Raw genomic sequence first — 27,253 nt, 5'->3', positions numbered from 1 at the left:
TGTGTGTGTGTGTGTGTGTGTGTGTGTGTGTGTGTGTGTGTGTGTGTTTGTATGTGCGCCTGCACAAGCGTGCGTGTGCGTGAGAGACTGTGGCAGACTGTTAGGTGGACTCATTAGCACTACAGGTTCCGTTAACTTTTCACTCCGGCTACAAATGCATCTGTAGACCTATAGCCTAACAAATTTCAGAGTAAGATTTTGTGAGTGAGTCTGTTATACAGCATAATTTAATACCGAAATTTGGTTCCTCCGACTGGTATCTGAAGTGGACTTCAACTTCTACACTATTGGGACACCCTTCAATATAGGGACAGGAAAATGTATTTGTGGGTCAAGAGGAGAAATTTGTAGTGGAGAGTGGAGATTTTTTTTCGAGTAATGGGATGACAATATTAATGTTGTAAAAAAAAAGCAGATTTGGCTCTTCCTGGTAGACAACTTTAACGGGAGTTCAGCAGAATACATATTGTGGCACTGCCGCCTTTTCAGACATTGTTTATGGCTCCGCCCCATTGTTGTTTTCCTGTAATGGGTAATTTCAACTGGACAGTTCAGTTCTTTATGCTGTTAATGTGGCCAAACCTTCTGGTAGTGTAACTGAGCTTAAATTGGTGTATTGTAGAGACACCTTCTAGTTTACGTGTGAGTTACCGTAAGTGTAAGTGTCATAGTGTAGAATAGGTTTCCTGGCAAATGTGTTTAAAGTTCAGAGTTGTGCATGTAATTTGACTTGTATTGTAAAGTAATGTGTCCCTTGTCCCTACCGGAAGTCTCCTCAGCTGACGAAGAATGCCACAATATCATCATTTTATTTTTATGCGAGTGGTAGTGAGAAGGAGAAGTGAAAAGTTTTGCGACGCACCTTAGGACATAAACCTAAACTCAAACTGCTCTGCTACACTTTCACCACTAACTTGCTCCTCCACCAGATGATGCTGTCTGGACCTGGTGAGTAGCCTACTATTTTAAACTGATGATGAAACATCTGAACACAACTAAAAACAAGACTCCTGTGTGAAGTGGTGAAGAGACTTTACATTTATCAGAAGATAAGACCATAGAGGGAAGAGTCTATCATAACCTTGGAGTAAGTCTACTTCACACTGAATCCAACCACAATCACCTGAGCATCTGAGGCCAGTATAGCTGAGTGGTAAACATTTCCTAGCAGAGAGACTGTGTTCTCCTGTGACGGCAGAGACTGGCATCTGGCTAGTGATCAGTTTGTCAGAAAGAACTGACCTGAATATGAAACGCTTTATAAATAGATCTCTGTCCTGTCATCTCAAACACGCCTGCTGTCAGACTTTATTCCAGTCACCTGGCCTGCACAACCTGTCATGTACTCACATTTCATTTTATTTCTAAATAAATGGTCCAGCATGCTAATTCAATGAGTATGAGCATGGGAATTACATGTTCAATAATTGCTTTGGAATATTGTGACACAACAGTGACACAAGTATGAAAAGCAATAACTTATGGAAACATTATTCACATTGATATGTCTGTGAGAAAGGTACTGTATTACTAATCAGTTTCTGTGGTCAGGCCATGCTCTGTTGTGCCTAGCTGCCTCTCTGTGCTATTTGTGTAAATGGGGTGTAATTTCAGCCTCTTTGGTGTGTGTATTTGTAAGTGTGTGTGTTGGCTGATGTGTCTAATGTGTTTGAGGTTGTTTTGTCAGCACAGAAAGAGCCAGAACAAATCATATGATTCAACTCTGTTGCCAAGTCCTATACCACCTCATCACTGCCTGTCTATCACTCAACAGCAGTGCATCTCTTAAGGCCTTGGTTTTTGATGACCGCTGTTTCGCTCTGCTTGGACCCAAACATGACCAAACAACAGCTTACCCATCCCACTGGAGGCTAGAGTGTCTCCTAACCTGCAGCTGACCCCTCAGCTGGCGAAAACACAGCTTTGCTCATATCACTACTTGGCTTCTGTCTCATGAGAACTGCAATCCTGAAATCCTGAGATCTGTAAACTCTCCAATTGGATTTGTTTTTTTTAGCTTGTTTTTTTCTCCACATATTAAACCATGTAAAAACACAGCCTTGTTATAAAGAGGCACAGCGCAAACAAACACATTATGAAAGCAGAAAACATTGTCTTCAGTTCACAGTCAGCAGTAGCTGAGCTATTGGCACATCTGAAACATATTTATTCCTAACTGGTCTAACGAGGTGAACATATCAAATACTTCAGGGTTACAGAAGGTCAATCTGAGATTCCGCATGCAAAGCACTTCTGAGGAAGTCACTCACTCATGCCTGATTTCACTGAGCACACAAGACACACAACTGAATACAAGACAACAAGAAAGGAGAGACCAAACAAAAATTACAAAAAGTATCAACTCACCACCACTAACAAGATGCATAAGAGTTTCACCCCCCAGATTGTCCTATGGCCTTAGTCAATGCTCTAGCTTGGTTTATTTATGTTATTGAAGGCACTATCTTGCCTCCTCTGAGGAGCACTCCACTCACTGTTGCTATATCTGCTCTCTGTTCTGAGAGGGACGGAGGGTTAAGGGGGGTGATAGGTGGTGAGGTGAACATGGGAGGGAGGGGACAGAACTGGAGCTGGTGAAGCCATGCCTGTGGGTGTCAGGGAGGGGAGGGTGATGTGTGTGTGTGGGGGGGGGGGATCGCTCTGACGGAATGAAGATGCCTGAAAATCAGCTGGGATGAACAGGGACCTAGGTAACACTGTAAACAAACACACTAGCAGGACAGCAGGATGAGGTGTCACCCCCCCCCCCCCCTCCACCCATGGTTATATATGTAATACCCTGCGCAAGTAATGGGACAGTGAAGCATTCTTTCTTCTTTTGGTTCTACACTCCAAAAGTTTGGATTTGAAATGAAACAATTACATAGTAAACAAATTACTATGAGGTTACAGTCGAGATTCTCAGCTTTTATTTGATGGTATTTGTGTACATATTGGTTTCACCATTCAGATATTGCAACACTTTTTATGGATAGTCCCCTATTTCAGGGTACCCAAAAGTGATGGGACTATTGGCTTGACAGGTGTTTCTGGTTCGTCAGTTGTGTTCTGTCACATCATATGTGCAGGCATAAGAGAACTCTCAATGTCTAGTATTGATTCAAGGCTTTGCATTTGGAGTCTGCTATTGGTGTCTGTCAACATGAGGACCAAAGAGACATCAATGAAAGTCAGGGAAGCCATTATGAGGCTGAAATATCTGAAGAAATCACTCAGAAACATAGCCAAAACCTTGAACTTACCAAAATCAACAATTCGGAACATTGTTAAAAGGAAACAACGCACTGGTGAGCTAACGGCCTGACAGACACAAGAAGACTGAATAATGGTCACAATGATTAAGAAAACCCCCATAACAACTGCCACAGATCAAGAACACTCTCCAAGAGGTAGGTGTGAATGTGCCAGAGACTACCATTCACAAAAGACCAACATAACTACAGAGGCTACACTGCAAGGTGCAAACCACTAGTTAGCCACAAAAACAGGATGGCCAGTTTATGGTTTGCTAAAAAGTACCTAAAAAAGCCTGCAGGGTTCTGGAAAAAGGTCTTGTGGACAGATGAGACAAAGATTAACATGTACCAGAGGGATGGCAAGAGTAAAGTGGGGAGAGAAAAAATAACTGCTCAATTTCCACAGCATACCACCTCATCTGTGAAACATGGTGCAGGGGGTGTTATGGCTTGAGCATGTATGGCTTCCACTGGAACTGGCTCATTTGTCTTCATTGATGATGTTGTTGCTGACAGCAGCAGCAGAATTCTGAAGTGTACAGAAACATCTTTTCAGCCAAAGTACAAGCAAATGCTTCAAAACTCATTGGACGGCGCTTTATCATACAGCAGGACAATGACCCAAAACATACTGCCATAGCAACTAGGGAGTTTTTCAGGGCCAAAAAATGGAAAGGTCTTGAAAGGCCAAAATAATCTCCATATTTAAATCCTCTTGAATATGCATTTCATTTGTTGAAGGGGAGACTTACGGCAAAACATAATCAAAACAAACAACAACTGAAGATGGCTGCAGTACAGCCCTGGGAGAGCATCATCAGAGAAGATACACAGCGTCTGGTGGGGTCAATTGGTCGCACTTCAGGCAGTTATTGCATGCAAAGAATTGTCGGCCAAATACTAAACATGAGTGCTTAATTTGGACATTTGATAAATCTGTTCACTTTTGGTGGCCTAAAATAAGGGGACTATGTCTAAAAAGGGTTGTAATTTCTGAATGGTGAAACCAATATGTACACAAATACCATCAAATAAAAGTTGAGAATATCAACGTTAACCTCATTGTTTGATTTCAAATCCAACCTTTGATGTAGAGCCAAAAAAACAAAAAAATGCTTCACTGTCACGTTACTTACAGGGCACTGTATTTTTTTTTATTGTATATATATATATATATATATATATATATATATATATATATATATATATATATATATATATATATATATATATATTTATTTTACAATTCTTCTATTTTATCTTTTATTTTATGCACTTTGAGATTATTCTTGTATAATGAACAGGGCTTTATAAATGTAATAAATAATAATAATAATAATAATAATAATAATTATTATTATTATTATTATTATTATTATTATTATTAGCAGTCAGGGCTACGTAGAACAGGTATGCTGAAGATACCAGTTGCATAGTTGGTAATAGCAGATTTAGGAGCATACCATTATCATTATACACAAAAGAACAGAAAACGAATATTTATTTTCCATTGTCTCTTCTCCATCTTAAAATCCAGGATCCAGTGAAACCATGTCGTTTCACAACTGGATATAGCCACGGTACTGTAGGTGTAAGAAGAATAAGCGTGAAAGAGATGCTGCAGAATTGTTGTCGCTAATTCTTTACATCAAATTTTGGCTTAAGTGGTGATTGTATGGTTCATGATATAATGTTAATTGATTCCTTATCTAATTTTACCACACAATCCTCAGTTTAAGGTCAGCAAACTTTAGTAAAATAAGCTTTTGTTCATGGGAGTGGGGTGGGATCTCTGTCCAATGAGCACTAGTTTTAGAACTAGTGGCTGAATTGATACACAAATCCAGTAGCATTTCTTTAATTCTCTGAGTGATTGACCCTGGAACAATGTTTGTTCATTAATCTGCCTTAATCACAAAATAGGTTTAACAGGGTATCCAGCCTTAATTATAATTTCTATAAATATCCATGTTTGATATAAGTTTCTTTGAACATCAATCCACTACTCAGCCTGCATGTATTCCCTCACTCTGCCAAGCGACAGTCTCACCCATCCTCCTCTCTTTAGCCAAAGCCATTCCCTAATCCATCATAACAATCAGATATTACTAAAATTTCTCTCAGCCATCCTCTGTCCCCCCCACCTTTCATCCTCATCTCCACCCTCTCCATTACTCTGCCATTCCCATCTCACGCTCTGCATCCGATGGCTTCCCCCTCCCCCTTTCCTCTCCTTTCCACCACGCCCCTTTCCCTGAGCTCACCGTCTCTACAGCTCTCTGCTCCTCTCCTGACGTCACCCCTCCAACACAGTTGTATACCCACACTGCCTTTGCACAGGTTCTGCATGAAAACAGTCAAATCCATGTATTGTTCTCTTCCTGCCTAGCTTTCTCTCTCCGTCTTTCACAGCACTATCCATGACACTGCGTGCATCTAAGCTGCTCTTCAGATGTTTTTCTCTAGCATGCTCTTTTTCCTGTTACCTGGCTGCGTGCGATTCCAATGCAGCTCCCCATCTTGTATTCCATGTCCTCCTCTGGCGATGTGACTGCAGCGCTACAAGGCTGGCAGAAATACTCTCTGCAGAACTGCATTGCTACCACTGAGACATGGCAGCATCACTGAGGCAAGCCAGGATGTGCTGGAGCCACCGAGTGAGTGTGTGTACGAGTGAGTGTGTGTATGAGTGAGTGTGTGTGTGAGTGACTAATAAATGCTCTCCACTGCATTGCCTTCGGTCCGCCTGTGACATACAGTATATGTAAATGCTCTGTTATGTAAGATATAAAGAATAACAATTGAAAAATGAAATTAATGTGAAATGAGAGCTATTCCCTCCATCCTTACGTGAAAACACCATCATTGCATTGATGAGCAGATTGTATAGGAGGAGGAACATAGAAAAAAAAAACTGCTCACACAGAGGGGGAGAGAGTGGGGAGATGGAGCATGGCAAAAAGAGCCTCTCTCTTTAAAAGACCCAGGGGCTAACTTCAGTTTGGCTTGATCATGTGCTTGCATTCATGCAACAAAATAGCTTTATTACAAGGTAAAGTGCAGTCGGCCAAAATAGGGCAGTGGAAAAATAATATGTTGTGAAAACAATTATGATTAATCTTATCTGATCTTCACATGCTTAGAAACAGATATGGCATAGACAGAATAAATAGACAGAATATTCCTCTGCATTGGGACAAGACTGGGACATCCCCCTATGGAGTTGGCAAAACAGAAACCTTTGCTTCCCTTTTGAGTCAAGACAATGCAAGGTTGTTTTTTATTTTTTTATTTATTAAAAATAAAAAACAGAAATATCACATTTATATAAGTATTCAGACCCTTTGCTATGACACTTGAAATTGAGCTCAGGTGCATCCTGTTTCCATTGATACGACTTGATTGGAGTCCACCTGTGGTAAATTCAATTGATTGGACATGATTTGGAATGGCACACACCTGTCTATATAAGGTCCCACAGTTGACAGTGCATGTCAGAGCAAATACCAGGCCATGAGGTCGAAGGAATTGTCCATAGACCTCTGAGACAGGATTGTGTCGAGGCACAGATCTGGGAAAGGATACCAAAAATGTCTGCAGTATTGAAGGTCCCCAAGAACACAGTAGCCTCCATAAATCTTAAATGGAAGAAGTTTGGAACAACCAAGACTCTTCCTCGAGCTGGCCGCCCGGCCAAACAGAGTAATAGGGGGAGAAGGGCCATCGTCAGGGAGGTGACCAAGATCCCAATGGTCACTCTGACAAAGCTCTAGAGTTTCTCTGTGGAGATGGGAGAACCTTCCAGAAGGACAACCATCTCTGCAGCACTCCACCAATCAGGCCTTTATGGTAGAGTGGCCAGACGGAAGCCTCTCCTCAGTAAAAAGCATAAGACAGCCCGCTTAGAGTTTGCCAAAAGGCACCTAAAGGGCACTCAGATCATGAGAAACAAGATTCTCTGGTCGGATGAAACCAAGATTGTACTCTTTGGCCTGAATGCCAAGTGTCACGTCTGGAAGAAACCAGGCACCGCTCATCACCTGGTAAATACCATCCTTACGGTGAAGCATGGTGGTGGCAGCATCATGCTGTGGGGATGTTTTTCAGCGGCAGGGACTGGGAGACAAGTCAGGATCGAGGGAAAGATGAACGGAGCAAAGTACAGAGAGATCCTTGATGAAAACCTGCTCCAGAGCGCTCAGGACCTCAGACTGGGGCGAAGGTTCACCTTCCAACAGAACAACGAGCCGAAGCACAAAGCCAAGACAACGCAGGAGTGGCTTCCGGACAAGTCTCTGAATGTCCTTGAGTGGCCCAGCCAGAGCCCGGACTTGAACCCGATCGAACATCTCTGGAGAGACCTGAAAATAGCTGTGCACAGACGCTCCCCATCCAACCTGACAGAGCTTGAGAGGATCTGCAGAGAAAAATGGGAGAAACTCCCCAAATACAGGTGTGGCAAGCTTGTAGTGTCATACCCAAGAAGACTTGAGGCTGTAATCGCTGCAAAAGGTGCTTCAACAAAGTACTGAGTAAAGCGTCTGAATACTTATGTAAATATGTATAATAATATATTTCAGTTTTTTATTTTTAATAAATTAGCAAACATTTCTAAAAACCTGTTGTTGCGGTATTGTGTGTAGATTGATGAGGGGGGAAAAAAATCCATTTTAGAATAAGGCTGTAACATAACAAAATGTGGAAAAAGGTGAAGGGATCTGAATGCACTGTATAGTGCCTACAGTAAGTATTCACCCCCTGGATTTTGTCTACATTTTGTTGTTACAAACTGATGTTTTTTGTCACTGATCCACACAAAATACTTACATAATGTCAAAGTGAAAATATCTTTTTAGAAATGTTGACTAATTAATTAAAAATTAAAAGCTGAAATGTCTTTGAGTCAATAAGTATTCATCACCTTTGCTATGACACTCCTAAAATTAGCTCAAATCCCAAAATGTTTTCAACAAGTCACTCAATAAGTTGAATTGAGTCCATCTGAGTGCAAGGGTAATAGTTCATGTGAATATCTATATATTTACACACTGTGTGGATCAGGTTGTCACTAGAAACTGAACAAATGGAGGAACAAACTGCTCAGGTTGATGGGACAACATCATCAGTGCCTCTATAAAATTGGTCTATATAACCGATTGGCCAAAGAGAATCCCTTAATGAAAGAAAATCTATTTCACATCTATAATTGTGTTTGCAATAATGATTCAAGTGATACAGCAAAGAAAGTGGCTGGAAATGTGTTTATTTGATTTTATTACAAAGCATTAAGTTTAGTACAAATCCAGCACATGCAATGCAATTTCTGCACCATCCCTTGTGTGAAGAATAGTGGTAAACAACACAATACAAATAAGACAAAATAGTCTTTCTCTGTTGAATTAATCAATCAAACATTTCAAAACCTTCAAAAACTAATATTTACAGCTTCTGTTAAATTCTGTTATAAAAGGATTTTTATAAGGCCTGAGCCTGTGTGCTTGGAGCATGGATCAAGGGCTCATTTATGTCAAAGGCCTCAATGAGCTCCTAGGAGAGACAGAAAACAAAATAAAGCATGAGATGACATCAAACAATCTTTTTACAATCAGCTGGTTGGAGAATGGTACAAACAGCACCAGGGCTCTGGGCAATGTCTTACGACAGATAGCGCGTCCACACAGACGTCTGATAATTCGCAAGCAATTATGGGAAGGAAAAAAAATATCCCAGCTAAAATAGGCGGCGTCAAAAAAGTTACCATGATTACAATGGGACAGACAAACTTTTCAGCCTCAAACAAGTCACGACTATTCAACAAAACATCAATTACTTTAAAGTTTATTTTTAAAATGTTAAAGTTACAAGATTGTATGACTAGCAAAAGAGTTTAGAAGTTGAGTGTGCAGTATTTACTAAGTTTGGCAATGAACGAAATGAAAACTAGAATAGAAGATTGGTAAGCTAGCCAACTGGTTTAGCCAGTCACATTTAATACGAAATGATACGGGTGCTCATTAGACTTTTGTGTATACAAAACAGTACATATAAGTCCCTTTATAACTAGCCAGTTATTATAAAAGCCAACGGTTTTAACTGAGTTTTGATAGTTTGTAAAGTAGGTTGTAATGCCACTGAGAGCAATGGGCGGCAGATTGATTTTCTGGTGTGACGGAACTATATTTTCGCGGGTGCAGAAAATCTTTTAAAAATCTGGTAGTTCAGGCGAAATCGCATCGCGCTAGAATGACGATACCAGACGTAAGACAATGGGGCTCTGGGTTCAATTATGATGCAATTGTAACATTAAGTTATCAGCAAGAATAAAGTGTTAGGTGTGTGAGACAGGTGAGACTGGTGAGTAAGATACAAAGGGTCTGATGGGTATAGAGCTATAGAGTATTTTGTGTAGAGCATCAGGAGGCCAGAGCTACCCTTACCTTCCAGCTCTTAGGACTGATGGAGATGACACATTGCTGTCGGCTGGATGATCCTCCAGCTTCCACCTCCCCTTCCTCCACAGGAGCTGAATCACATGCACTCACATTAATAATCATTTTATGATCATTTATGCAATTTTTTAAATAATCATTTATGCATCTCATAAATGAGGAAGGAAGTGGAAAGGATTATTCTTGCAGACCAAGAATAAAAACAACATCAAGAACAGCTTACAGACTCATGAACATGAAACATGAAACCTCATCAGGTATTACCCCTACCAGGGCAGCTAATACAACCATGACATCAGCACACATATTTATGACTTATTAATGACCTATGCTTGACATGCGGAATAATGTATGATGGGAAATGTATTTTTTTTCTTACCTATACAAGGCAACTTGTCGTTATCCAGGTACATCCTTGCCAAACCATCCTAAGGAACACAAAATGTAGGAATAAAATTCTTCCATTGCCTATGTAATAGTAAATGTAGGGATCTAAAGTTGTATCTCCCTGTGTATACAGTACTATCTGCATCTCATAAATGAGGTTTTGGTAGGCAGTGCTGGTTGCCCCCATCTATTGATAATTATGACCTATCAAACCTAAGCCACTCACCCTGATCAGAAAAGATGTATGGAAAATGTTCTCCACTGTCCGCGCGAATGAGTTGGGATCAATCACAAACTCATAATATGAGATTGGTGATGTTGCTGTGATTTGAATTAAGGAAGAAGATATCAGCTATTGATCTGATATACAATTATTCTAACTTAAATGTCTGTGTACATCAAGTTGATATATATATATATAATACAATATATGTTAAAACAAAAGTCCAAACTCACGGTCATCAGCAAAGTAGCTTCGTAAGTATCCCAGAATCCTCTCCACCTCCTTCTCAGTTGCCTCCTGGTGGGATTCTTCCATTTTCCTCAACTGCAAGATGAAGTAAAGTAAGCTACAGTTAAAAAACATTAACTATTTCCCCATCTTGGATGCAGATGGGCGACAGCACTTAAAATCACAAACAAGTAAACATGTTTCCTCCACGAATTATGTAGCGCCCCACCTTGTGTGAATTGGTGACAATTATTCAAACGTATGACTGAAAAGTTACCAGAATGTGTAGTGCTTATTTGCTTCTTACAGATTTGTGCATATTTGAATGCAGTCAATGGATTTGTTGATTAGGCTGAAAAGCCAAAAGGTGCAGTCTGAGATGTGCTCTCCTCTTTGATAACATCCTCACTTACTAGCCACACTGTCACAAGATCAATAGGCGTCATCTGGAAACTCCTAAACAATCTCTATAGCAAGATGCATAAATCTCACACGTTGTGTCGAAATCAGTGTAAGTTTGTGCACTGGGCCTACCAGTGTAATTTTGTAAATACTGCATCTCTATGGCAAGACCAAGTTTATCACACTTATCACTATCACCCAAGTTTAGTCGAAATTGTCAGGAAAAAAAAGTGTCAAGAGATAAAACGTGTGACAGATGAACTGACAAAAGCGTGTGACATACGAACGGACCGATTCATAGTCCCCTCCCTGATTTCACAGTGGGGGACAACTAGCACAGCATGGGTTTTAATTTAAACTGGTGTCTATTCTAATTAAGTTCAAAAACATAATAGGCCATATAGGATTCACACAAGAAAATGTTATTCTAAGCATATAGTGTATAAATGTAACATTACTATCCTCCAAACACAAATGTTGATTGTGTCAAATACAGAGACCTGAGTGGGCATGATCCTTTTGGCCTCCTTGCTGGGCGCCTTCCTCTGCCGCTCTACCCGTTGCCTTGGTGGAGGTGGTTCTGCCAGAAAAGAGCCTAACCTGGTAGATAACACACAACAGAGACGCAGGGATAATCAGAGATATACTCTCCATGCACAAATACAGGGAAAAATCGTCCAAGATGAAAATGAGTGTGTTATTAGTCAACTTCAATTTATCAATTTCTTCCATGCACATATTGTAACGAGGTGGAGTGGTGTGGACCCAAGTGCAGCAATAACTAAATAATAAGGTTTGCAATAATCCAAAACTGAGGTACCTTACTAGAAAACTAAGGTAACACAGATACACACAACGATGAAGGCTCAGGACTGAACATAGGGTGACAATTGAGCCAGGCTTATATGCTGGTCAGATTACTAGACACATATGGTCAGTAGACACCTTTGTCTCGATCATCACAAAGAGCTGAAGGAGAAGACACTCACATGTAGTGGAAGGACGGGGCTGTTCTGAAGCAGCACTCTGCTCTCTTAGCCAACTGCTGCCAGGCATCACCGGGTAGGTAGCCACCGGTTGCTCCATTCTCTTCTTCCTCCTCATCCTCCAATCGATTGAGCCCCATGAAGGATAGCTGGGTAATCCATCCAAAACAAGTTTTTCAGCAGTCAGACTTATAAAAAGTCCTGATCAAGCAAATCTGACAAGTGACAACTATATCAATAGACATGCTGACATCTGGCTAGCTAAATGCAAATAAAATCCTATTGTCCCTGACAAAAATACTTCTTCTGGGAGATTACGAGATTTCTATCAGAGTAACTACCATCCTCATCCTCCACCACCTCCTATTCTGACTCACAAGGTGCTCAGCAAAGGCAGACGGGTCAAAAGCAGATCCCTCAGCATGCAGTTGGCTGGCCTTCTCTTTGCCAAGGTCTGTTGCTAGAACTAGGAGCTGGGCATCCAGAGCTGCCTCCCGGGCCTGACGAACTGTGAGGGAAAACAAAGTGTGACATCATTATTGAAGCAGGAGTAGAAATGAGAAATGTGATAGGCGGTGGGCAGAGGCATTTTGCTTTAGTTTTTGAGATGATCGATCCCTGGCAAGGGAGGAGCCAGTTTTTTTTATGATAAATTAGATATATTTTTTCTCAACACATTTTTGGCAATGTCCATTATTGCACATTTTTAAAAAACAACTTTAAACACACTTGCTAGTCGATGAGGCAAATGGAGGGCATTACTAAATAGTTAACCAATCCAAAACTCATGTTACCATCTCATGACCTTGAGTCTGCCAATCACATTCTTTCCAACTGAGAGACAAGGCAGAATAACCATCATGAACAAGTGTAATGTCATCAGGTACGTATGGTGTTTTGATTATTCTGAATCTTTTTAGTTAAACGATATGATATAATTGATGCAAGCTTTAAAATACACTCACCAAACACTTTATTAGGAACACCTGTACACCTTCTCATTCATGCAATTATCTAATCAGCCAATCGTGTGGCAGCAGCGCAATGCATAAAATCCTGCAGATACGGGCCAGCAGCTTCAGGTAATGTTCACATCAACCATCAGAATGGGGGAAAATGTGATCTCAGTGATTTTGACCAGGGCATGATTGTTGGTGCCAGACGGGCTGGTCCGAGTATTTCAGAAACTACTGATCTACTGGGATTTTCACGCACAACCATCTCTAGGGTTTACAGAGAAGGGTCCGAAAAAGAGAAAATATCCAGAGCGGCAGTTCTCTGGGCGAAAATGCCTTGTTGATGCCAGAGGTCAGAGGAGAATGGCCGGACAGGTTCGAGATGATAGAAAGGCAACAGTAACTCAAATAACTACTAGTTACAACCAAGGTATGCAGAAGACCATGTCTGAACGCACAACACGTCGAACCTTGAAGCAGATGGGCTAGAAAAGGGGGTCTAACCCAGTACTAGCAAGGTGTACCTAATAAAGTGGCCAGTGAGTGTATGTGTACGTTAGGCTAACGTTACTCGGACTGCAATCCTGCCTCTCAAATAGGCTAAAGACTGTTTAAGTTCAATGATGTTTTACTTCTCCCAGTGATCGCCAGCAAAAGGGTAACTACATTTAACTTTTCATTTTGGGTTGGCAGGGTCCTGTAAATATATTGTTTGGTTCAGTAAAAATGTTTTTGGCAGGATGGCTATTTTTGATACTAATAGGATCCACGGTAATTTTATAAAGTGGCCGACGTCATAACTTGGGCGCTAGTTTGGAAAATTAATGAGTGTGTTTTGTTTGATTATCACGTAAGTTTAGCTGCAACATTTTATTCTGATGTTCAATCGTTCTGGTGAGGCTCAGTCTCTAAAGGTAAACTTTCATATGTTATACGATAGAGCGAGATTGGGGGTTTATGCAGCCTCTCATTTGGGGAGGGGCCAGCAATGGGGTTTTGTGAATGTGTTTTATGTCGTGTCGTTTGGTTTTCTGTTTTTTTTTTCATGTCTTACGATATCGTATCTAATGCTAACGCACAAGATGGTCGTTTGCTAGCTCTTTTTTCCCAAGTGCCATTTGTTAGAAATTATTTTTATAAAAACAGTTTATTATTGCTATAATAAAAATACATTACTGCAGTGTGCTAAATTTACTAATGTGATGGCCTGTTGATAAATGAGATGAATCAAGCATTAGTCCCATGGTACGTTGGATTAATACATGGAGAGGTTAGGGTCAGGTCATCAAGAAAGATGTTGCAACACACACTTACACAAAGAGCTATAGTGGAAAAGTACCAGGCTAGGGAGGACATACCAGAGTAGGTATCTTATCTCTAACAAGGCGCTGACTCCGCAGATGGGACGAATCGTGTGACCAGCCCGTGAACAACAAGGGATGGAGCCAAGTCTAAACCACGGTTCCTCCCCAACCAAATAGCCAATAGTTTGACTGCTTGAATGAATCCATTTTTGGAGGGTTGGTTACAGATTAACAGCTTGCTGACTGTGATTTTCTTCGCCAAAAGTGGTCCTTGTACAAGCCTAGAATTTTGACATATAAATAAATAGCTAAAAGTAAGAAGTAGTTTGTCTTCTCCTTCAAATAAAGAACACGTTTTCACACATTTGGTGACGTCCCGACGTGATTTGAAGAGAAGAAATTGGACTGAATTGAACCGATGGCAAAGTCCGGGAGACAGAAGCTGACAGAGTTGATTTCTTGTAACCCCTCACCACTCAGAGGCGCCAAAAACAAAAAGGTAAGCAGAAACCTGTTGTTATAAACCAAATTCTGCATAGTTAATTTTGAATACTGTAGACTGAGTGTGGAGGAGGTAAGAGTAAACTGTTATAGAAATTGTGCAAGGTTTCGCTTTACTGTTGTTGTGGTTGTTCAGTAAGTGGGAGGCCGGCCCCACCCTGAAAAGTTTTCTTTGTCTCGTTACTTCCTTAAAACAGAGCAACTAGTGTTTTGGCTCCATTTAGTGTTCAAGTTCAGTAACTACTGTTTAGCTCCATTTAGTGTTTAAGTTAAGAAATGATTGATTAGCTCCATATAGTGTTCAAGTTTTGGAACTACTGCTTGACCCCATCTATACAGGCTGCTGATTGACACTAATTTGATTAAAATCAAAATTCATCCACACATGACCAGCATGGTGGAAAACTATGTGACAGAATGTGACACATGCAATGACCACGACCCAAAGATGGTCTACAAGTGTCCAATGGGAAAGTTCCCAGTACCAGACGCACCATTCAAGGACATCAGATATGGGTGCAGACAACAGAGTGAAAGGCTACAGATACCTACTAGTAATGGTGGATAGGCTCACTAAGTGGGTGGAAGCCACTCCCTGTAAAAAAGAGACAGCCAGCACTGAAGTAAAATGGCTAAGGAATGAACTCATTCCCAACCAGTATGCCACGGCACCAGATTGACATGGCTAGATGCACTTCCCCTAGCACTGATGTCGATGAGGAACTCACCAAACAGCAAAACACATCTAACGCCCCATGAGTTGTTGACAGGTCGCTCAATGCCAGGTCCTCCAAGAGATGGAGGCCACCTGCCGTCCTTAGACATTTGGCAAATAAATTGCAATGACTACATGAATGCATTGACTAACTTGTCCCGAGTTTTGTCTAACCAGGTACGGCAGGTGGAGGCAGAGCCCGAGACCGCAACACCCAAGACTCCTGTGGTAAAGGTTTGGTTCACACCTTAAGGGGTGTGAAAGGAGGGTTTTGTTGAGATTTTTTTTTTAATAAAAAACTTTATTTTTGGTTCACACCTTACAAGGTATGAAAGGAGGGTTTTGTTAGAAATTATTTTTATAAAAACAGTTTATTTTTGCTATAATAAAAATACATTACTGCAGTGTGCTAAATTTACTAATGTGATGGCCTGTTGATAAATGAGATGAATCAAGCATTAGTCCCATGGTGCGTTGGATTAATACATGGAGAGGTTAAGCCAGGTCATCAAGAAAGATGTTGCAACACACGCTTACACAAAGAGCTATAGTGGAAAAGTACTAGGCTAGGGAGGACATACCAGAGTAGGTATCTTATCTCTAACAGGGCGCTGACTCCGCAGATGGGACGAATCGTGTGACCAGCCCGTGAACAACAAGGGATGGAGCCAAGTCTAAACCACGGTTCCTCCCCAACCAAATAGCCAATCACAATCATTTTGTTTACTGTAAATGCTTTATTTGACTGTTTGAATGCATCAATTTTTGGAAGGTTGGTTACAGATTAACAGCTTGCTGACTGTGATTTTCTTCGCCAAAAGTGGTCCTTGTACAAGCCTAGAATTTTGACATATAAATAAATAGCTAAAAGTAAGAAGTAGTTTGTCTTCTCCTTCAAATAAAGAACACGTTCTCACACATTCCAAATATATACACAAGTGTATACACATTCCATTGTTTTGTGGCTCTGCACTGTGGTTCATATCCTATGTATACTGCTTGTACACTTTTCCTAAGTGTGCCAATACACATATATACACATTCCATTTTAATTTGCTCAAATGTCTCAATTGAGAGAGAATGAGTGCATCATGTTATTCATTCTCCCTCCTCTAACTCCTGAAATCGTTTTAGCAATTGACGCAGAGAAAGCTTTCGATAGGGTGGAGTGGGGCTACCTGTTTTTTATTTTAGAAAAATGTGGCTTTGACTCCCAATTTATCTCCTGGATTAAGCTTTTATTTGCCTGCCCATCTGCATCCGTACATACCAATGGCGTCCGATCACCCCCTTTCCCTCTCCAACGTGGAACACGCCAAGTTTGCCCAATTTCCCCACTCTTGTTCAACTTAGCTATCGAGCCTCTTGCCATCTGGCTCAGAGGTTACGATGGGTTTGAAGGCATCACTCGCCACGGTCTGGTCCATAAACTTTCCCTCTATGCTGATGACCGTCTCCTCTTTGTTTCCAATCCCACATCCTCTCTTCCCCCAATTTTGTCAATATTAGACCAGTTTGTAGACCAGGCTACAAACTAAATCTCCAAAAGAGCGAATTATTTTTTGTAAACCAACAGGCGAAGTCGCTGCCCCAATCTGCATTCCCCGGTGGGAGAGCCTTGGGGGGGTTCAGATACTTAGGGGTGTTTATCACGAGCTCCTTTAAAGAGCTGTTCATCAAACATTTTCAGTCACTTCTGGACAAATGTAAATCGGATATATCTAGATGGGCTTCCCTTCCCCTGTCCCTTGCGGACCGTGTTAATCTCATAAAAATGGACATTCTTCCAAAATTCGTATACCTTTTCCAACACATCCCCATCTGCATTAATAAATCTTTTTTCACTTGTCTCAATCAGCAGCTGAGTGCATTTATCTGGAATAACAAACCCGCCCGTATCAATAGGTTGACTCTCCAGCTCCCTAAGTCCAAAGGAGGACTAGCTCTTCCGAATCTTCGTCATAAAATAAAAAACAATTCATATAAAACAAAAGGTAATGACAATTGAGACAGAGAGAACAGAGGCCAGATCGAAAAGCTATTTTGTTACTATAAAAGAAAATATAGTATGTTGAATGTAGATGTTAAGCGCTGTGTACTCAGAATTTCCATTTAACTTTTACCTGTTGGCAGAGGCTGATGTAATGTACTTTGCTGACACACTCTTTTTATTGGAAAACAAAGGAACACAAAAATGTATTGGCTATAGCACTGTCTTTCCTATTTTGTACACTGTCTCAGTTGCTACTACGTTGTAATGTGAACCATCTACAATAAAAACATTTATATAAAATAAATAAATAAATAATCAATTTAAGACATTTTATGAGGACCTCTACACCACTGAAAATTGCGATGGCACGCAGATGACTCAGTTTTTCGATGGTCTTGACATGCTGACTGTGGGCCCACAAGACAGGACAGATCTTGATAGTAGTGTCTCAGCAGCTGAGATTGACCAGGCAATTAAAAAGATGAAGAGCGGCAAAGCTCCAGGGCCTGATGGCTTCCCGATTGAGTTTTTCAAAACATTCTCAGGCAAACTAATCCCTCTTCTAAAAGATGTGTATGCTGAGGCACTGGAGCGTGAATCACTCCCCCCTACAATGACTCAGGCCACAATTTCAGTCCTTCTCAAGAAGGGAAAAGACCCTCTGAAGTGTGAGTCCTTTACGCCGGTCAGTCTTCTCTGCTGCGATTATGAGATCTTAACCAAAGTTCTGGCTAGTAGAATGGAGTCGGTTATGCATACAGTGATACATCCAGACCAGACCGGCTTTATTGCAGGGTGGCAGCTTTCTGGTAAATTACGCAGGCTGTTCAATGTTCTCTATTCTCCTGAAACTCCACCTGCAGCACAGGTCCTGTTCTCCTTGGATGCCCACAAGGCATTTGATCGGATTGAGTATGAGTATCTTTTCGCAACTTTGGAGAAGTTTGGTTTTGGACTTACTTTTTGTTCTTGGATAAAGTTATTATATGCTACACCCCAGGCCTCGGTCCGTACTAATACGATTATTTCTCATTATTTCCCTATACGTAGAGGGACTAGGCAAGGCTGTCCACTGAGCCCTCTCCTGTTTGACCTCGCCATCGAGCCACTTGCGGTTGCCGTAAGGGCTGCCGGGGACCTCACGGCTATCAATAGGGGGGGTCAAACTCACAAATTGTCATTATATGCAGACGATCTCATACTTTATCTGTCTGACCCTAGCATTCCTATTCCTAAAGAACTAGAACTTATTTCCAACTTTGGTAAGATCTCAAGATATAAAATCAACCTTACTGAGAGTTTGCTCTTCCCTGTCAATGACCAGGCTCGACAGATGTCATTTAAGGAATTCCCACTGAAAGAAACTCGTGACACTTTTACATATCTTAGCGTATCAGTAACCCGTAGATACAGTGATTTACTCAAAAATAACTTTAAACCAGCCCTGGAGAGGGCCAAACAGGACCTTATCCGTTGGTCAGCACTTCCTATATCTCTAGCTGGCAGGGTTAACTCAGTCAAGATCACAATTATGCCCAGGTTCTTATTTCTGTTTCAAACAGTGCCTGCTTTCATCCCAAAGTCCTTTTTTAAGGAGCTAGATAAGTCTATATCTGCCTTTATCTGGAATAAGACTATCCCGCGGAAAAGAAAGGCATATATGGAGAGACAGAAAGAGGTTGGCGGCTTAGCACTACCAAATTTCCTACAGTATTATTGGGCGGCTAATATTCATAAGCTAATATATTGGGTCTCTGCATCCTATGAGGGGGGTGGAGCGGTGTGGGCCGAAATGGAACAACATTCCACCCACCCTGTGTCTTTACCTTCTTTAGTATGTGCTCCATTACCACTCAGTAAACAACGCCTCACAAATAACCCCATTGAGTGGCTCACTTCCCAATTGTGGCTAACACACTTTTTCCGCCCTCATTCATGGACACAGCATTCAAGTTATGGTTCAGGAACGGTCTAAAACGGGTAAAGGATTTATTTATGGATGGTGTATTCCTGTCTTTTGAGCAGTTGGTGAGTGAGTACAATATCCCCCGCTCACACTTTTTCAGGTATTTACAGGTGCGCGCCTTTGTTGGGAAACATTTCCCTTCTTTTCCTTTACTCCCGCCGAATAGTTGGAAATCAAAGGGGAGTTGTGAGTAGAGTATATTGTGATATTCAAAAGATTGCATCCCCGTCACTTGAACATATTAGGACAGCTTAGGGGGAAGACTTTGGATATGAGATCTCGGATAGCTCCTTGCAAATGGCAGTTAAGAGAATACATTCAACTTCTATTTGTATCAGACATGGTTTACTTCAATTTAAAGTGTTTCATAGGCTCCATCTTTCTAGGAGCAGGCTTGCCAGGATATTTCCGGACGTAGATCCAACTTGCTCCCGATGCCATCAGGCTCCAGCCACCCTCTCATATGTTCTGGTCATGCCCAAAGTTGGTAAAACTTTGGCCTTTTATTTTTGAGACATTTTCCTATATTTGCAACAAGGGGATCAGGTCTGACCCTGTAATTGCAGTCTTTGGTGTGGTTCCTGGCAAGGTGGCGGTATCAGTTGCCCAGTCGGACGCCATAGCCTTTGCATCTCTATTAGCTCGACGCCTGATTTTATTCAATTGGAGATCAGCTACCCCTCCTACACACAGGTGCTGGGTTGGGGACGTGATGGCACATTTAAAGCTTGAGAAGCTGAAATGCTCAACCAGGGGATCCACACAGAGATTTTATAGAGTCTGGCAGCCATTTTTAGACTATTTTGACTTGGAATTCCCTGCTAGAGACACAGAAACAGAGGATGACAGTCTAATTGATTGACAATCTCTGTAGTATGCGTAATAACTTGTATTTTTGTTTTATATTTCTTTTTAATTTTATTGTGTATCATTGCTGTTTTTACTTTCTCTATTTTGTAGATGTCATTTGTGGTCTCATTGATTGTATGTATTGTATGTTTTTTAATTCAAAAAGCCAATAAAAAATATTTGAATATAGAATTGTTGAAGCTAGCTATAGCCAGGAAGCTGTCAATATCTATCTTTAATATTCAATCAATGTGAACATATTTTTGGTATTCTACATGCAGAACTAGAACCTTGGGTGCAGTTTCATCACTGATGTCTTCTGTCTGTGCATGCACGTGTACAACATTGTAATAAGACAAAATGGTACGGGGGAAAGAGAGGTGATGTGTAAGGACCTAGCCCCATCAGTTCCTGTAATATTGAAAATGTCTTAATCTAAAAAATGATTGCTGTTATTGTAATATTACACTTTTTCAAGGAATCTATAAATTCCATTTTGCATTTGAGGTCAGGAGATGGCTGAGCAGTAAGTACATAATGATATATTTATTTGTAAATACATATAAGTACCTGTCATCTGTTTCTCATCAGGCCAGGACCATCGGTCTCATTCATACTGTCACATCATCTTATAACAGATAACAGATAATGGTAGTTGTGTAAGAACATTAACATCATACCTATAGCCTTGGCAAGAGGCTGGTAGAGCGCTCTCAAGGTGCTCTGCCTCTATTCTAGTATAGTAGTTATGTTGCCAGTTATAAACTGCTAAGACATTCATCTAACTCCTCATCTGCAATGCTATGCCATATTGCTTTTATTTGGTTAATGCAATTCTCTACCCTCTCATCTGGCTTCCTCTGAAGAGGAGGGGAGCAACTCAGGCCTGCTACCAGATCTGGTCCTATTCATCAATATGGACTTGAAGCTGGACCTGCCCTTGACTGAGCAGACCTCACAACTGTAGGTATGTGGTGTCCGAGGCTCCCCATATTGTGGCTGCTTCCCACAGGTGGTCTTAACGTTATTCGAGTACCGATTGCAATACCTCATTGTGAACCTGCAGTCCTCTACTTACATACTACTTTGAAATAATCTTCTGATCACAACATATACACAAGTCTTTCAAGTTAACAATGGGGTATTGCAATCAGGAATCAAATAACATTAAGACCTAGTAGGACGACTTTGTGCCATCCCCTCATCAGCCACAATAGGGGAGCCTCAGGACCCCACAAACGTACAGTTGTGAGATACACTTTGGTTAGAAACACACCCCAACCAGAGGCAACACACCACTACCACAAACCTACAGTAATTTCACCATATTTTATGACAGACACATGCCATAAATGTTCTCCTTGTACAGTTCTTGTTTAAATAATGGCCAGTTGTGTATTTATGATGTGAACTGTGTCAGTGTATGTATAAACGTATGTATATTTTGATGTCTATCCTCACATTACAAGCCCATCCATTTTATGGGCATATGCTGGTTAGATGGGCGCAGCTGAGACTGATTATCAATCAAAGTTATTGCTCCTACCACTCACCCTTCTTTTAGTATCTGCTGCAGCCACACAGGTTGGACGGGACTGAGGGTAGCATGTGGCTGTGTGTTTGGCAGTTTCTTCGGCCACCTTTATTTTGAACTGTTTGACGTAAGTGCTTGTGAAAGCTTGAGTTCATCTATGATATGCTATATTCAACCCTATGTGAATAAAGACTTATGTCTGGACCTTTACCCTGCCTCACTGAGCCTCTGTACCAGTTTATCAACCCAGAGCGTGTACTATGGTAGCACCTCAGCCCACATTCTGCCTCAGTACTTTTTGAATTATGTATCTTGTTATGCATCAACTTGTCTTGTATCAACTCCTGGCCGCATAACACATTTCCCTACTGGGACAATAATTGACTGATTGAGGTGCATGGCTGATTATTGAAAGGTGCTACTGTACTTGAAAGGATAAACTGTTGGAATAGACATATAATCCCATCCAGGGATGAAGTAGTAAAAAGAAAACAGGTGGTTAAAACCTGAACCTATTGAATAGGTTGGAAAACCCTAATGCAAATAACAGACCTAGCTGGGTGAATCCTATTCACCAAAATAAAAAGGTTCAAACAGAGTTTACTTGCAATCACTGCACTAACATCACTGATGCCATCGTTAAAGATGAAAATTGTCATGCACATTGTGTGGTTTAAGTAAAGTTTAGTAAATCAAGACAGATAAGAGACACACACAAATAAACAGGTGATGTTGTTTCTTTGAACAGTAAAGATGCACATTATTTAGAATACACTGCTCAAAAAAATTAAGGGAACCACTTAAGGGACACATCAGATCTTGATGAACGAATTATTCAAGTTGAAAATCTTTACTGATGTACATTGTATAATCTGTTGAGAACAAAATGACGTAACAACGGTCAATGGAAACCAAAATCATCAACCCACTGAGGGCTGGATTCAAAATCACACCGAAAATCAAAGTAAAAAATTCAAATCACAGGCTGATCCAACTTTGTAATGTTTGACAATAAAAACAGGCTTCAACAATGCCACTTACACCGCGAAGATGACATTTCATAATTGAAGTGCAACTCCAAAACAGATTTATCATGTATCAAACAGAAGGGCTCGCTAACATTGTTTACTTCTTCATTTAGGTTTCATGTATGCTATTGGCTGCCTTTTCCATGGCGTAAAGTACCGGAGTTCTTATTGGAGTTCTTAAGTACTAAGACGAAAATGCCTGAGCGGACAGATAATCAAAAGATACGTTAAGAATATGTGCACAAACTAGCGATGCCAACACATTTTTTAGGACTTCAAGAAATAATTTAGACTCGAGCAGCTCCTCCCTCACCAGGGTTCGATGAACTTCACAATTTTGATGTCCGGCCCATGCCCAATGAGGAAAGGTGAGAAAGAATATTTATCATAGCATACCTTCTGCAAAAAGTTTGTTGGCCTCCTCCAAAACCTCAGTGAGTTTGTTGTTGGTGGGGCTCAGCATGTCCTCTCGGTTTTCTGTGAACAGATATAATGGTCAAGCCAAGTCAGTAATCCTGAAAGGTGTCAAAAATAGTTACACAAAGTGGGGGAATAAGACAGTCCTAAATAAGACTCATGCTGTGTCCTCCACTCACGTTGAACTGTGTTGATGAGGTCTCGGTACTTGCTCCGGATCTCTCTCCTCCGAGCCGGGTCATCATCCTCATCATTCATGTCAGCCGGACTGCAGCCTGCCTCATCATCATCACCACCACCTGTGTCTCCCCTCTCCGCTCTGCTGCGCCCAGCCGTCCCATTCTGTCGGGCCGCGGACTCGTCACCTCTGTTTGCTGCTCTCCGCATCTTTGATGAAACAGGTATTCTGTGGTATAACCCCTTCCCCTATGACTCGTCCTCTTCCAAACTGAGACGTGATGGGGGGGAGAGAGTTTGGATTAGTAAAGAAGCACTCAACATTTAGGTAATTACATCCTCGATACGAATAGAATGAAGCTTTATGATTATTTAAAAATGGATGGAAGGAAGGTATGAAACAGGTTTTCTAAATGTGACAAACACATAACTGTAAATTCCAATGCCGAAACGCTAATATCAACTGCCTGGCTAGCTACGCTAGGACGCTTCCTTACTAGCTTTCGCAGACGTTCGTTGTTGTGGTACATTACGAACTATTCATTGCCTGTTTACACTTCATGAAATTAGATAAAAACTCATTATAATGCATATACTCACAGGAAAACCTTCGAGTCAACAGGCTTTTTTCATGTTGTGCACCACCTGGCGTGAATACCCAATACCCAGAAACGGAAGTTACCCTCTCGAAGTAATCCCAACGTCGCCGCAAGAGGGCGCTTTCCAAAAATCGTCAACAAGTAAGGTCCCTCTTTCGCCGATCCGAGTGCATTCGTTGGGTTTGCTATGGTCACCAAAGCGTCCCTAGTAACCCAAGAAGCTGCCTACATTTCCCTGCAACGATAAATTCTGACTAATCCTTAGGAAGCAGTGTCTTCATGTTTGAAATAAAGAATATGCGTTGGAAATGCTGAAATGCTGTTTGATAAAAAAGCAATCATCCGAATCACTTGCTTTACGTGAAACCTCAACTAAAGCTATGCTGAAGTGAATACGACTAAGTTAGCTAGATAGCCAGCTGCATGCTTGTCAGCTGGGCATAACACCATGGGGGAAATCAGTTTGTCTTCTCCTATGCAAAACTTGGATCTAAATAACTTTGATACAACAGAAGCCAATGGAAGCAGATATGTGTTAACCAGCCCACGATCATTGGAATCATGTACAATAGTCGGTGTCAAACCCGTTGAACTCTTAATTAAATCTCTTAACGAGTTTGCCGAGACCAGTTATCCAGATATTCCGATTGAGGCTGTAACGGTTCTGTATCAAGCATACGAAAAGGAACGCCGGAGGCTTTTGCGCTTGTGCCGTGAGGAGAGGGAGAAGATAATCGAAGATGCAAAATACAGGAGGCCCCCTGTTAAGAAACTTTCAGCCCTAGAGACGGTTCATGAGGTAGAGAGCCGGGGCTCCGATTCTAAGTCAAGCGAAGCTTGTGGTGGTGGCGGTCTGAGAACGTGTGTGGATCTGGGCATTAGAAGGAAATCTGTGAGCAGTAGATCATCTTATTCTGCTGACATCAGAGAAACAAACTGTTTGAGACCTAACAAGAACATGGTTTCAAGCCTAAGTCTAGGAGACCTCAGACACTCTCCAGCCACGGAGAGGCAATTGGAAAGGCTCACTCGGGATATCAAGAAGGAGATGAATGTTACAGTGCCAGAGAAAGACCGCAAGATAGCAGCTCTAATGCTGGTAAAGCATCAAGAGGAGCAGACCAGGCTGTGGCTGAGCCAACAGGAGGAGCAGGAACGGGAGGAAACACGCAGACAGGAAGAGGCCAGACGGGCTCAGACAGAGAGAATGAGGAGAAAGGGGCTAGAGCGCAACATGCAACTCTGGCAAGAGGAGCTGGACGCCCGGAGGAGGCATAGGGAGCATCAGGAGGTGGAGTTAGCTAGTCAGCGCGAACAGGAGGTGCTACTGCAGGAGGATCGCTGGAGGAGGCTGACAGAGGAGCAAGTGGTACAACGCAGGGACAAAATGGAGGCAGCACGGAGAGAGGCAGAGGAACGCAAACGGTACCAAGAGCAGCTGCTTAAAGACAGAGAGCGGGAGGAGCAGATGGAGGGGGAGAAGGAGAGGCAACTTACACAAGAGAAGGAGCAGAGGGCCAGGAAGAGCAAAGTGAACCGGGAGAGGAGAGAGAGAAAGAGGCTTCACCAGGAGAACCAGAGAGAGCAGCTTCGACACCTCCTCCTAAAGCAGGAGGTGGGGCAGCAAATGGAGGCAGAGGCGGCGTTGTTGAGGAGTGCTTTGCAGCAGAAGCTGCAGCATTCCTGGGAGAAACACGCCCAGGCTGAGGTGGTGAGACTGAGAGAGCTGCAGGAGCGCTCAGTACGGGAGGACAAGCAAATCCAGAGGGCACAACTGCGGGCCACGTTGCAGAGTCACCAGCAACTCACACACAAGCAGGTCCTGGCCCAGTTGAGCCAGCAGCGTATGGAGCAGGCAGCCCAGCACGCCCGCGCCAATCATAGGAGTAGAGCCCAGCAGGCACAGCAGGACAACCAGGAGAGGCAGCGCAGCCACCAGCGGCTCAAAGACAGGGTGCGAAGGGAGGAGGAGGCGCAGATCGCATTGAGGCAGAGCTGCATCATTATGAAAGAGCAAAGAAGGGAGAGGTTGCAGAGGGAGAGAGAGGAGGTGCAGGAGGAGGCACGCAGAGTGGCACGCGCCTCCTTCAACATGAGGGAGAGAGTGAGGGAACAGACACACAGCCGCACATTTGACCAGATGGCTCTAGAGGCTGAGCTCACAGCCTCCCTTGGACGCATCAAATTGTGATCCTTTTACACACAAACAAACGCAAGCAAAGCGACTCAGGCCCATCTTAGTATTGAGTATTCTTCCCTGAGCAAATGGTGTTGGGGCACATGACTATTATGGGATTGGGATGCATTATGCTGCATTATGGGATTGGGCTGTTCATATTTTATATGTCTGTATCAGTATCATAGCTGAAGTAAATCTGTGATATCGATATGAGTGATATTTGTTAAACAGTGAATAAGCTATCTTCAGAACTACGATTTAGCAATTACTGTTGTGTGTAGCAATACACAGTTAGGGACTGTTTGGCAAAAATGAATTGATGTCATCATTGCATTCCAAGTGTTTTCATGCATTTTTAAGAATATTTTAACATTCATTATTTAATTCAGAACATTAATTGATGTCATCACATTTGTCAATTTAATCAAAATGTTTGACTTGAATGATATAAGATTACAGATGCAATCACTAATATGTCATCGGCAAGTATCAGCAATGTCTTACAGATGAATAAATGAAAAATAGGCATATTTTGAATACATATTCATAAGCATACAGCCTATCTAAAGTGCATGGGAATATCAAAATCACTGTTATAATATTTACAAAAATGTGATACCCTTGGTTATAACATGATTGGCAATCATCACTGAAGTAGTAATTAATCATAATGGCAAAAGTGTAGTAATATATCATGGTAATAACCGTAATTAGTCATCACAAAACTGCTTTGGACCAAGTGTCATAAGTGTAAGCCACTATCATTGTTATTTTACAATAATTTTCATTAGATTACTTATAAAAACCTTTCTGTCAGATCAGGAACACTATCTGACATGACACCGGCCCCACTACACCCCTTTAGGGGAAGTGTATGCAAGTTAGTTGGCGAGGATGGAATCAATTATATAGCGAAGCCTGCGAAACGGCGAATGTAAACCAGGGGAAACGCTCTACCCTGGCGTGGCAGTCCCACTAGTCCATTCCTCGTTTGGCGCAGCCCTGCCTGCACCCCCCCCACACACACCCACGCACCCCACCCTCACCCACGCACCCCCCCCACACACACGCACCCCACCCTCACCCCAGGTTGATGCTGTATT

General features: G+C 41.8%; 2 protein-coding genes across 2 annotated transcripts; one reads left to right on the top strand and one right to left on the bottom strand.

The window, feature by feature from the left end:
- Window positions 1-8,514: 8,514 nt before the first annotated feature.
- nsmce4a (NSE4 homolog A, SMC5-SMC6 complex component) lies at window positions 8,515-24,056 on the bottom strand. The gene is made up of 11 exons (XM_083696221.1): window positions 23,973-24,056; window positions 23,375-23,643; window positions 23,175-23,255; window positions 12,310-12,440; window positions 11,936-12,081; window positions 11,447-11,546; window positions 10,550-10,640; window positions 10,320-10,414; window positions 10,086-10,134; window positions 9,695-9,780; window positions 8,515-8,804 (listed from the first exon to the last, which is right to left on the bottom strand). The coding sequence occupies exons 2-11, from the start codon at window positions 23,580-23,582 to the stop codon at window positions 8,733-8,735; spliced, it is 1,059 nt and encodes a 352-aa protein (XP_083552347.1). The 5' UTR covers window positions 23,583-23,643; window positions 23,973-24,056; the 3' UTR covers window positions 8,515-8,732.
- Window positions 24,057-24,419: 363 nt separating this feature from the next.
- Window positions 24,420-26,162, top strand: LOC310822504 (coiled-coil domain-containing protein 177; the record flags this gene model as incomplete). The annotated part of the gene is made up of 1 exon (XM_083694859.1): window positions 24,420-26,162. One exon carries the CDS (start codon window positions 24,420-24,422, stop codon window positions 26,160-26,162), a length of 1,743 nt encoding a protein of 580 aa, XP_083550985.1.
- Window positions 26,163-27,253: the final 1,091 nt, after the last annotated feature.

Source organism: Argentina silus, assembly GCF_951799395.1.
Source record: "Argentina silus genome assembly, chromosome: X".
Lineage (NCBI taxonomy): Eukaryota > Metazoa > Chordata > Actinopteri > Argentiniformes > Argentinidae > Argentina > Argentina silus.
Note: the sequence above shows the minus strand (reverse complement) of the source record. Positions and strands in the feature narration are given on the sequence as shown.

What these genes read in the sequence shown, in the direction of transcription:
- nsmce4a (XM_083696221.1), bottom strand. Translation starts at nt 23,582, where the DNA reads ATGCGGAGAGCAGCAAACAGAGGTGACGAGTCCGCGGCCCGACAGAAT. An exon ending in CCTCATCAACACAGTTCAAC is followed by an intron (nt 23,256 to 23,374) that starts GTGAGTGGAGGA and finishes ATCTGTTCACAG; the next exon opens with AAAACCGAGAGGACATGCTG. An exon ending in AAAGGATCATGCCCACTCAG is followed by an intron (nt 10,641 to 11,446) that starts GTCTCTGTATTT and finishes TTCATCTTGCAG; the next exon opens with TTGAGGAAAATGGAAGAATC.